This window comes from Amblyraja radiata, chromosome 6, assembly GCF_010909765.2.
Source record: "Amblyraja radiata isolate CabotCenter1 chromosome 6, sAmbRad1.1.pri, whole genome shotgun sequence".
NCBI lineage: Eukaryota > Metazoa > Chordata > Chondrichthyes > Rajiformes > Rajidae > Amblyraja > Amblyraja radiata.
The window spans coordinates 85,681,706-85,694,233 of record NC_045961.1 but is presented as its reverse complement, the minus strand read 5'-3'; the positions used below and the strand labels follow the sequence as shown (position 1 = coordinate 85,694,233).

Here is a 12,528-nt window from a genome sequence, read left to right as displayed (position 1 = left end):
TAGAGGAGCTTTGGCCCAGACAACAGCCAGCCCAGACAATCTGTGCTTTCGTTCCCTGGAACCAAAGATCTATAGGATCTTTGTGTTCAAGAAGGAACTGCAGATGCTGGAAAATCGAAGGTACACAAAAATGCTGGAGAAACTCAGCGGGTGCAGCAGCAGCATCTATGGAGCTTCGCTGAGTTTCTCCAGCATGTTTGTGTACCTTCTATAGGATCTTTGCCTGGAACTAATGTTGCAACTGTCGCGGCGCGGAGAGCTGCTGCCGCGTTGCACGACTTTGCATGCAAGTAGGGCACCGGATCCCTGTCCTTCGGGAAGTGACGCCTTCATCGTTCAGGAGCCACCCCCGAGCAGCCAGCACCGCACAGACGGCAACCCGGGGTCTTTGCTGCAAACAATGTGCTGATTTGCACAATCATGATGACTGCGAGTGAGTATCAGGACCGGTAACTCGGGCACTATTTTGTTGTTGTTCCGTGTGATTAATTGCTACATTGATAGGCTGCGGCCAATTTCCGCCCCGCAGCAGCAGACGCTTCGTCAACTCGTGCTTGGGATCCGTGTCCAGTGTTTGGTGTGTGTTTGTGTGTTTGGGGGGATTTCGGTGTTTGGGGATTTGTGTGTTTGGGGATTTCGGTGTTTGGGGATATCGTTGCTTTGCGAGGGATTCGGGCCTTCCCCGTGCACAGTTGCAAATATCTGCAAACTATACAGGTCAGCCTCCGGGATGTGAGGCTCGGGGAGGCCCGGAGACCAGCCGGTTGCCGCTAAACAACGCGAAGGGGAAGCAGGGTTACCGCAGCCGACTGTATGTAGTACACGCGCGCGCGCTACAAAACAACGCTCACAATTAGATGCTTCTAAAACTAAGTTAAAATTGCTCAAATGCGAGATAATCAGGAATGCAAATGCCGACGAAGGGAGGTGCGAGCTCATCAAATATGTTGTTTTCAGAAAAAGGAAAGGCGGATGGATTCGATTAAATTGCATTTATTTCAATGCTGCATGACTTGTGACCGGAAATGGGGAAGGTTTGCTCGGGGTACAGGGGAGGGGTTGAATAAACAAAGATCATGGAGCGAGTTCGGTATTCCGAAAAAACGCACGGAATTGTGGGATTTGTCAAAGGCCATTTGTGATAATGAAAAAGCGAACAAAGGGCTGGCTGTATAAATTATTAACTATTCTACCAATGAATTAATCTCGAATTCTGTCAACTCAATAGCTTCCTTCCTTGTTCTGCTGTTCACACACTGCTTACACAGTCCCAGTTCTAGTTCAGTTCATTAATCTGCAATTATGAGATATTCAAAAAGTTAAAGAATTTATTATTTAAATTTAATCCTTAATGTGTTTGCTACTGGAATAAGAAAATATTACTTGCATTTGAAACATTTTCTTATCTTTATTCATAATTTATGTGCAAAAATATATTTAATCTGGGGAACGGGGGAGGGAGGTAGCGTGAAAGCGGGGTGTAGCAGCGAGAGGGGGCAGATGCAAGTGGGAGACGGGGAGAGATTGGACCGGCGGTGAAACATTCTCGGCAGCTGAGCTGCTGCGTGTACACAGACCTGCGTGGCATCCGTAATCAGGATCGAATCCGGGTCTCCGGTGCTACAAGCGCTGTTGAATTGCTACTGGACCGTCCCCTCCTGAGTGTCCCATCCTTGTCTGGCGTGACCATGGACTGATGGGACACCGGCCCGTAGCATTGGCGACCCCAAGCTTACACCCAGCGTGGAGAAGAAGCGCTAACTCCAGCTCAACTCAGCTCAATTCCCGGCCTTAGATAGTGTCTGCGTGGAGTTTGCATGTTCTCTAAGTGACCCTACGGGTATACCCCGGGTTCTCCAGTTTCCTCCCAAATCGAAAAAATTTGCAGATTTGTGGGTTAATTGGTTCCTGAAAATTGCCCCCTATTGTGTGCGTGAGTGGTTGATGGGAAAGAGGAGAGAATAGGTTACAAGGAAAATTGCAGTGAGGCAGCACAGACGGGATGGGTCGAAATGACTTCCTGAGTCATAAGGACACATGGGCTGCAGAAAAATAAATTTAAGGAATCATTTACATTCATCAAAGTGAGCAAAAAGCTCTTAGACTGAAAGCTGCCACGTCAAACAGTGCCGCTCTCCCTCTGCACTGTATTGGGTTTGTCAGCCTGAATTATATGAGTAAATACTTTGGGGTGAAAATACATCCTTGTGAATGCTGTGCTGGCTAAACACAGGTACAAGTGAGATAGACAAAAATGCTGGAGAAACTCAGCGGGTGCAGCAGCATCTATGGAGCGAAGGAAATAGGCGACGTTTCGACCCGAAACGTTGCCTATTTCCTTCGCTCCATATATGCTGCTGCACCCGCTGAGTTTCTCCAGCATTTTTGTGTACCTTCGATCTTCCAGCATCTGCAGTTCCTTCTTGAATACAAGTGAGATAGGCTGCATCATTATTTATCCACAAATAAGATCTAATGAACTAATCTTGAGTCTTTTGTTAACTGGCTGGCATAGTCTTTATTTTGCCATCTCTTGATTTGCTCTTACTAATAGTAATAAGTTTACATATCTGTGGAATTTTAACTATTTACAAATTTGACTTGAGTAATAACTTTTTAAAAGTACAATATTTTACTTTTAAAGCAAGTAAATGACTGCAATTACAACATTGATTATATCTTTTGGAATTTTCAACTATTTCTCCAATAGATTTACTGTGTTAAATGAGAATTGCTAACACTTCAGTGGATGCTTATCGTACAGAATGTTCTGAGCACCATTAAATGCTTTTCAACACATTGTTGGCAAAAATCTGACCCTACCGTGAAGAAATTTGGTGAGTCTAGTACATAGTGATAATCCACATTTTTAAATGGGACTGTGCAAGGAATGTATTTCATTGACTTTATTGTTGTGTGAGTCATACTGTGTGTAAACAGGCCCTTCGTCCAACCTGCCCACACCGACCAACATGCCCCATGTCCCACCTGCCTGTGTTCCTATTAATTCTTTCTTCCCTCACCTTAAAAATATGCCCACTGTTTCTTGATTCCCCTACTCTGGGTAAAAAAACTGTGCATTTACCCCATCTATTCATAGAAACATAGAAAATAGGTGCAGGAGTAGGCCATTCGGCCCTATGAGCCTGCACCACCATTCAATATGATCATGGCTGATCATCCAACTCAGTATCCTGTACCTGCCTTCTCTCCATACCCCCTGATCCCTTTAGCCACAAGGGCCACATCTAACTCCCTCTTAAATATAGCCAATGAACTGGCCTCAACTATCTTCTGTGGCAGAGAATTCCAGAGATTCACCACTCTCTGAGAATTCCAGAGATTCACCACTCATCTCATGATCACCCCTAATCCCCCTGTGATCCAAGGAATAGTGTCCAGGCTTTTTGGTTACATCTGCAAAAAATGCAATCAGATTTGTGAGACACAATCTCCCACGTACAAAACCGTGTTGACTATCCCTAATCAGCTCGTCCATCTAAATGCATGTAAATGGTTGTTGATTGCCTATTCTTCCGTGCCTATAGACAACATCAGGTAGTATGTCCCAGATCCAGCCATGCAAAAACTCTCTCCCCCTCCCTGCTCCGCTTCCCCCCCCCCCCCCCCCCCCCCCTTCGGCTATCCTACACTCCGTGTCTTGTGGACACCCAGCTTTCTCTCCCTGGAGGCAATTACCCCTTATTTACTCTTTCAAAACAGTTCCTAATTTGATCTCCTCCAATAAATCTCGCCTTAACCTTATCTGTTCTGGGAACGACAACAAATGTGAAATCCCTCATCCCTGGGACAGTTCCAGTAAATGCATACCTTCTCACCCTTTCCATAGCCTTGACATCCATCCATCCTGAATAGGGGACCCAATGCTCCAGAAGAGATTACCACAAAAGGTTCAGCATTGCTACTTTTTTGTACTCTTGCCTTCTCTTAATAAAACTATTCAATGAGAATACAGCCCATCTTCTGTCTTACTTCCACTTTCCTGACTGTTCTCCTATTAATACCCTTGGATTCCGTGCAGTGCAAGAATATGGATCTTAAAGCAATCCCAAGAGACATAGAAGCAGAGAAAGGCATCAGAATCCATTGAGGAAACTTCATGCCATATTGCATAAATAGTTCTGGGAAAGGTCATTATTAGGCTGGAAGGAGGCCAAGTAACTTGTCGCCCAGGGTGATGATGTCATTTCTGGGCTTTTTATTGAAATGATTAAACTGTGCCTTGTACCATTCTTCTAACATTTTATTATTTTATTAACCACGCAATCACATCTACTTTGGTCTAGACTTGGAACTAAAGTTATCCAGTGATATAGCCAAACTATTTTAAAGTCTTTATTGTCTCAGACTTGGACCTAAATTACCTCAAGATCTTGCTTCTTCCTCTCTTGGACCTTTGTCAGATGAATCACAATTCCTATGTTGTCGGAGAGAAGGCATTTGGTTCCTAATGGTCAGTTGCTATCCTGGTGTTGGTATGATCTTCAGCATTGATTGAATGAATTGAAACATTGATTTTGTGCATTGATGCATATACAATTGTGAGAGAGACAGACATACAGGGAACTGCAGATGCTGGTTTACAAAAAAATGATACAAAGTGCTGGAGTAACAGCGGGTCAGACAGCATCTCTGAAGGACATGGATAAGTGACGTTTCAGGTCAGACCCTTCGGATTGATTTTAGTAGGGAGCAGAAAGTTGGAATAGAAGTGGGGGCAGCACAAAGCTGTCAAATGATAGGTGGATACAGGTTGGATGGTGGACAAAGGCCTGACATGAAAAGACAAACAATTGTGAGATAAGGAGATAAGATGCATGAAATGTGAAGCCAGAGGAAGAGAACTAGGGTAGACATAATAACTTCCCAAGGAAAGTGTATCAGAAACAAGTGGGCATAGGTTTAAGATGGGAGGAAAGGATTTTAGAGGTAATCTGAAGGGGAAATTTATTTTGCACAGACAGCGGTTAATATCTGGAACTTACTATCAGAGGAGGTGATAAAATCGGACAGTCTCTTTAAATTGAAAAGGCATTTAGACAGTCACTTGAATTGGAATGGTATAGAAGGATATGACCTAATATGGGTGAAGTGGTATCAAGTGAACTCCTTGAGTATAGTGGGTATTGAAGCACTCTAGAGGGAAATCTGGAGGCCAAAAAGGGGACAAGAGATAGCTTTGGCAGAAAAGGTAAAGGAGAATCCAAAGAGATTGTACAAGCATTTTTACAAGATTCTACATCACATTAGAGGAAGAATGTGATTATGTGGAGAGAGTGCAGGGGAGATTCATGAGGATGTTGCCTGGATTGCAGGACTTTAGTTTTGGGAACAGAGGGTCCGAACAGCCTGTTTCCGTGCTAGATATTCACAGTAACCTTAGTGTCTGATTTCAGAATGAATGTCCCTCCTGGACACATTTTCAGCCTCAATAATATGACAAGAATAATTTCTTGTGATGTTCTAGATGGAAACGAGCTAGTGTCACTTCTGGGCTCGTGCATTGTGTTCAATTCGACACAAGATTGGATTCATTTAAAACTGTTTGAACCAGTGGTGAATGCAAAGGAGACTAAGCTGGTTAATATTTGCAATCTTGCGGAATGTTATGAATATATATTCATGCCCTCCCATTGCTGTGTTGATGGAAAGGTTATGAACCTAAATTATTAATAATCTCTCTGCAGATGCTGACTGTCTATTTCCACCATTTTCTGTTTTTACCAATGTAAATGTAGATTGTGCATCCATTTAAAATGCCTCTACAAAGTTAGTTGGGTTAAATTCTTAATAGTCTGAAGAAGGGTCCCACCTTGCAGCGTCGTATGTTCATTCCCTTCCCAGATGTTGCCTGATCTGCTGAGTTCCTCTAGCTCTTTGTGTTTTACTTAAGATCCAGCATCTGCAGTTTCTGTGTCTTAGGGTTAAATCCTGGAAGGACTACTGTTTGTTCCTGGAAGCATCGAGGGTATTATTCCACGAGAAACATACACTGTGCAACAGAAGCTGGTCTGTGAATGTGTAATTGAACAGGACGGAGAAGGTTAAAACCATAGGCAGGAGAGTTTGGGAAGAGCTGTGGTAGGATGGTGAGAGCTGCGATTAGCGGAGTGCCAAAGGGTTCGGTGCTGGGCCCGTTACTGTTAAGTCATCTACATCAATGATTTGGATGAGAACATACAAGGGCAAGATTAGCAAGTTTGCTGATGATACAAAAGTGAGTGGTTTTGCAGATAGTGAAGATGATTGTGAAAGATTTCAGCAGGATCTGGATCGATTGGCCAGATGGGCTGAGGGATGGTTGGAATTTAATACAGAGAAGTGTGAGGTGTTACATTTTGGGACGTCTAACATAGGCAGGACCTGCACAGCAAAGATCATAGAGCAAGATAGTCCACTCCACGAAAAACCGTAGTAGGTCATGGGTAATCTTTAGCACCATTTCCGTAACTGGCTTCCGTCTCCACTCTAGTAACTTTGCTTTGGTCATGGCGTCTTCATATTGCTATTATTTTACCTAATACCACACAAATCGTCTTTTTTTTTTGCTGCCTCCTCTTGGCCTCTAGTGTAAAACCCCACATCGTCCCCTCTCACTCTCGCTACTTCATCTCTCAGTTTCATTTCAGTCTCTCCGTCTGCCCACCTCTCCTCTCATGGCCTCGCGTTCATACCCGCTTGTCCCCGCAGTTCTCTCTTCCCTCCCCCGACCTCTCCCTCTACCCTCTCTCTTGCTGTCTCTCGTTCTGACCCTGTCCTTTCCCTCGCTCTTCCCCCCCTTCTCCTCCCTACTTTCCTTCCGTGATCCCTCTCCACTCCCTTCTGCCTCGGTGTCCACCTTCGCCTCTTCCTATTGTCCGTTCTTCCCTCCCTCTCCCTTCTCTCCTCTCCCTCCCCTTCTCACTCCTCTCTCCTTCCCCATCTCTCCTTTCCACCCTTTCTCCCTCCTCCCTCACCGTCCCTCCCTCTCTCCCCCTTTCTCCCCGCCCTCTCCTCCCCTTCCTGTCGGCTTCCTCCCCTCTCCCTCCCCCTTTCTCTCCCTTCCTCCCACCCACTCTCTCTCCGCTCTCTGTGACAAAGATCATAGATGCTCTGTGAGTTACCTCACACTCCCCAGTGAGATGATTCCTTGTGTGTTTGTTCACCCCTCTCTGCGCACATCCTGTCCCGGAGCTACGAATGCCTTTATCGTGAGGACATATAGTGAGGACAGTTTCTCTCCGCTGTGAACAGTGACTTGTGCAGGGATCGCCAGGATCGGTGTCACTGCCGCGGGTGGAAACGTTGTTACTGGCTGAGAGAGGTGGAAGATGGACTGTTAGCGCTGGGGCTGGTATCCCCATTGTGGGATTCCGGTAGCTGAGTTCCGTGTACTGAAACTTCATCCTGACTCAATAACTTGTCTTCTGGTTAGCAGAGTCTGTGCAGTGACAGTGATCGTGTTAAGCTCCGGATTGATTTAATAGTCTGCCTTCTGGCAGCAGAGTCTGTGAGTGTTGCACCGGGGGGGCTGGATATGCAGTCTGTGTGCAGGGCACCAGGCAAAGATACTATAAACATAGTATTCTAAGTGTTATAATAAACATAATATTACATAGTGTCCAAGCAAAGATACTATAAACATAGTAAACACAAACTATTCCCCCGCAACGCTGATTACACTGCGAGAGGCATAACTGAAGTTGGGTCGGGTTTACTGAAATGGCGGCAGTTACGCTCCGTTGCGTACTACACGTCAGTCCATTGCATTTTGCAGGAGTGGTCTATCTTGCTCCACTCTATGATCTTTGCTACACAGTATGGTAGGCCTCTGAGTAGTGTTGTAAAGCAGAGTGATCTAGGAGTGCAGGTGCATGGTTTCTTGAAGGTCGAGTCGCAAGTAGATAAGGTGGTCAAAAAGGCTTTTGGCACATTGGCCTTCATCAGTCAGAGTATTGAGTACAGAAGTAGAGAGGTCATGTTGCAGTTTTATAAGACATTGGTGAGACCGCATTTAGAATATTGTGTTCAGTTCTGGGCACCATGTTATAGGAAATATATTGTCAACCTTGAAAAGGTTCAGAAAAAATTTACGAGGATGTTGCCAGGACTAGAGGGTGTGAGCTATAGGGAGAGGTTGAGTAGGCTGGGTCTCTATTCCTTGGAGCGCAGGAGGATGAGGGGTGATCATTTATAGAGGTGTACAAAATCATGAGAGGAATAGATGCGGGAGATGCCCAGAGTACGGAAATCGAGGACCAGAGGACATAGCTTCAAGGTGAAGGGGAAAAGATTTAATGGGAATCTGAGAGGTAACGTTTTCGCACAAAGGGTGATGGGAGTATGGAACGAGCTGCCAGAGGAGGTTGTTGAGGCTGGAACTATCCCATCGTTTAAGAAACATTGAGACAGGTACATGGATAGGACAGGCATGGAGGGATATGGACCAAGCGCAGGCAGGTGGGTCTTGTGTAACTGGGACATGTTGGCCGGTGTGGGCAAGTTGGGCTGAAGGGCCTGTTTCCACACCGTATCACTCATATGTTGAATTGTGAAGAGTCTTGCAGCAAAATCTGGCATGTGTGTTCCCTGCATGACCTTTAACCAAGAACATTGGTGCAGCGGAGATGGACTGAGGTCTCAGCAACGAGTGGACACTGCAAATGCACTTTACCCAGGCAGTAGCCAACGTGAGTCAGCGTCTTGTCCCGTGTGCTTCAGCACGGATTGTGAACCAGACGGGGAAGGGAAAAGGGGTGGAAGGAGGGGAACTTTACACAATCCGTATGGGTGAAGAGTCGGGTGTCTTTAATTGCCTTGCAGAACTTTGAATTAGGAGATGACAGAATTCCAAGTTAAATGCAGTCATGTTCAAACACTTGCTTTCTGAAAACATTTTTATACATGGATCTTGTCATTGGAGAATTTTGGCTTTGCATTCCAATCTAAGTCTTGCGAAAGAAGATATTCACATTCATTTCTGTTCACAGGGAGTGTCCCCGCCTCTGCTGCTTGCTCTTAAGCCCTGTCATTCACATCTAAGCAATAAGATGACATGGCCAAACAAAAAGGTCTTGTTTAATTTATTGTTGTCTCAGCCACAGTTGCATCAGAGGCTGTGGAACTCGTTCCCACCGGAAGGGGCGGAGGTGAAGAACATAAATTAGGTCGAAGGGGAAGCTGAATTAGCACACAGCAGAGAAGGAAGTGGCAGGGTAGATAGAGAGGCTGAGACGAGGCGGGTGTGTATCAAACGATCTGCTTCTGTAATGTAATACTTCCCACAAACTAAATTTAAAATGTATTATGCATTCACTTTGGGATGGCACAAAACCTGATCCTGAATGTCTTGCACTTTCCCAGAATACCTTACCCTTACGTTTGTTAAGCAGGAAGTATAACTGCTGATGACAAAGGCAGGATTATGTTCAGTGCGTCTGCCTTATAATTATTCCCCTTTTAAGCACCACCGCTTAAATAAAAAGTGTTATTTTAGGTTCATGATTTTTCAAATTCTCTTGTTTTTCCAACTGTCTAAAACTACTTGATTTTGTAATCTGCAGGCAAAATGACTAGCGTGTTTGTGTACGGCACTCTCAAGCAAGGCCAGCCCAACCACCACTACATGATCAGTGGAATCAAGGGGAAGGGGAAGTCTTGCGGCAGTGGCGTTACAGTTGAAAAGTATCCGCTAGTCGTTGCAGGAAAATTTAACATCCCCTTTTTGCTGAACGAACCAGGATCGGGACAGCTAGTCACTGGGGATATTTACACCGTTGATTCTCAACTGCTGCAATTCTTGGATGAGTTTGAAGGTTGCCCAGAAATGTACCAGCGCAAGCAGGTGAAGATCCGCACGGTGGAGTGGAAAGCTACGGACAAGAGGCTGTACGTTCAGCCCGATGCCGATGGAATGATCCTGTGCTTTGTGTACTGCACCAGTACATATGACAGAGAGTGGTTAAAGCTTCCTTTCTACAGCACCTATGATGCCTTCGGGAAGTTAGGGCAGCCAAAATACGTCATACGTGACTATAGGTAAATAGAAGCGTTATTGGGCGACATGTTAGATTTTCAATCTTGATTCATTTATACAAATAATTCTGTCAATTATGTCTCAAGTTTATTAAATTTTATTCCACACCAAATCTGTATCTTTTTTTTATTTCATTGGTTAAGATTAGAAATGTACAGGTAAGTCATTATTCAAGGTAGGCACATTCATCCATCTTTGCATTGGTTACTTTCAATCTTGGCTCTGCATTTTTGAAGGCTGTTTTACTTACAGATTTGGAGTTGTCAGCCCCATTTAAGTCAGAGCATGGTAGCAGGCTGCAAACAATGTTGTGGGAAGCATTATTATTGTCAGATCACAGTGCAGACCTGAGCAAATGCTGACCTTGCAGCAATGCTGTATTTTTGAGGGTGAGATGACTCATCACAGTGCTGTGTAGGAAAGAACTGCAGATGCTGGTTTAAATCGAAGGTAGACACAAAATGGTGTCAGGCAGGGATGCTGCCTGTCCCGCTGAGTTACTCCAGCATTTTATCTCTAACCTCATATGATAGTAAATACTGGGTGCTCCAGGCCAATACAATGTAATGTAGTCACAAAATTAGGCAACAAAAAAAAACAATTCCACCCATTGCATTGTCAACACAGCTGCTGTGGGAGTGAGGCCTGCCTGAGTGGATGGGGAGAGGTTGTAGCATCTTGTGGCAAAATTGAGAAAGTAGAGGTTCCCTTTAAGAATAAGAGGATGCCCATTTAAAAGGAGATTGGCAATTATTTTCTTTCAGAATGTACTTTTTGAGGAAAAAATTTCAGGATCCTTGACTATTTCTGGGGCAGAGACAGATGGATTCTTGATCAGCAAGGGGTTGAAATCAGAAAAGCTACAACCTTATTTGATGGCATAGCAAGCTTGAGGGACTGAATGGCCTCAATTTAATTTGTATGGTTTTGGTGGATTAAACGTCAGAATCATTTTTATCAGCATCTGCCAATAAGACCAGTAGCAGCATCAATCAAGTGGGCAGATTGAACACAAAAAACAAAGTAACCTTATTTCATGGACAATCTCATCTGGATTCAGTTCTGAGGAAGTCACTTCTGAAAAAATTTGTCTGTATTCTGTTAGTGATTTACTATTGTAATCAACCGTTCAGGACAACTGTGAAAGTACTGAACTGCTTTCTGACTGACCTACGCTACAAAACACTTTTTCCCCCATTCTGCAAAAGTGAATAAATTATTAGAGGCATCATAAAAAAATCCATATCGGAATGTGTACTGGAGTTGTAGATCAGAGTTATGATCAAAAATCTGGAGACATGATGCAAAGTAAATCTTCTAAAACACTCCTCTGTAAAATGGACGTCACTCAAATTCCATGAGAACATCTCCTTCTCCCACGGTGTCTCCTGGCTTGCAGTTTATCACTTTAACCTAGAGAAAGGAGATCAAAATGGTTAAGGCACCGTCCTAGAAATAGACATGCCGATCAATATAATGCTGTTGTCTGCAAACACACAAGACATATTTTAATAGGTCATTGATTGAATAATTAATGTTGCTTCTCTGCAGATGCTGCAACCCTCTTCAGTATATTCCTCATTACTGCTTAGGTTACATTTTTTTAAATGTAGCCGATCACAAATTAGATTCTGTTTCTAACCTGCATTACACTTCATTTTACACTCTTTATTTGAATTTCATTAATTAGATCAATATGAATTAGTGAGGGAAGACCAGGTCTTGCCAAATCATGAACTATCTCAAGAGTTTATAATTAAGCTGGAATGATTGCAACCTCGAAAAACTGCTAGTTGAAGCAATATCTTAAGATTGATACATAAAATCCAGAAGCTGCTTCCTAACTGCTCGAGGTCCTGAGTCTTAGTGTCTGATCGGCATTTTCAATTTAAACAGCTTTTTACTTATGCCTTTAAGTGGGATTATTTAATCATTTTCATAAGAGACCAGCATTCGCAAGAAGATAGGCACAAAAAGCTGGAGTAACTCAGCGGGGCAGGCAGCATCTCTGGAGAGAAGGAATGGGTGATGTTTCGGGTCGAGACCCTCCTTCAGACTGTTGTAGGCAGCTGCAAGGATGACCCTCAATATTCCAATTAAAAGTAATTAACTGACAGCCTTCATGTCTACTCTTACTGAACAGCCCACAGTCAAAACTATCTCCTGTATTAACACCAAGATTCACAGCCACAGTGAGTCATAGCAATGTAACTTTTCCAACTATGCCCTATCCCTTAAACCAGTGGTTCTCAATCTTTTTTCAGTGATGTACCCCCTGTGAAATATTTTTTCAGCCAAGTACCCCCTAACCAGTGCAAAAATATAGGCCTACATATATGTAGGCCTATATTTTAAAATCTCTCGTACCCCCTGGAGTGCCTTCACGTACCCCCAGGGGTACGCGTACCCCCATTTGAGAACCACTGTCTTAAACCATATTTTATTCACGATTAAGAAAATAATTGAATGTTAAATCGGCTAAGGTAAACCTA

At 43.9% G+C, this 12,528-nt stretch overlaps 2 protein-coding genes across 6 annotated transcripts in view; one reads left to right on the top strand and one right to left on the bottom strand.

The window, feature by feature from the left end:
• Positions 1–276: 276 nt before the first annotated feature.
• Positions 277–10,148, top strand: ggact (gamma-glutamylamine cyclotransferase). Of its 5 annotated transcripts, none has more exons than XM_033023092.1 (3): positions 277–433; positions 2,711–2,837; positions 9,564–10,148. In XM_033023092.1, the coding sequence occupies exons 2-3, from the start codon at positions 2,750–2,752 to the stop codon at positions 10,040–10,042; spliced, it is 567 nt and encodes a 188-aa protein (XP_032878983.1). In that variant the 5' UTR covers positions 277–433; positions 2,711–2,749; the 3' UTR covers positions 10,043–10,148. The 5 variants fall into 5 exon arrangements, with proteins under 5 accessions (XP_032878983.1, XP_032878986.1, XP_032878984.1 ...); XM_033023093.1 differs by lacking the exon at positions 277–433 and adding an exon at positions 528–577; XM_033023094.1 differs by lacking the exon at positions 277–433 and adding an exon at positions 696–717.
• The window catches only part of pcca (propionyl-CoA carboxylase subunit alpha), a 437,485-nt gene continuing 435,088 nt past the window's right edge, over positions 10,132–12,528 (bottom strand). Inside the window, exon 24 of the mRNA XM_033023091.1 lies at positions 10,132–11,449. Within this exon, the coding sequence (XP_032878982.1) occupies positions 11,381–11,449 (69 nt within the window). The 3' untranslated portion in view covers positions 10,132–11,380. The remainder of the gene's footprint in view (positions 11,450–12,528) is intronic.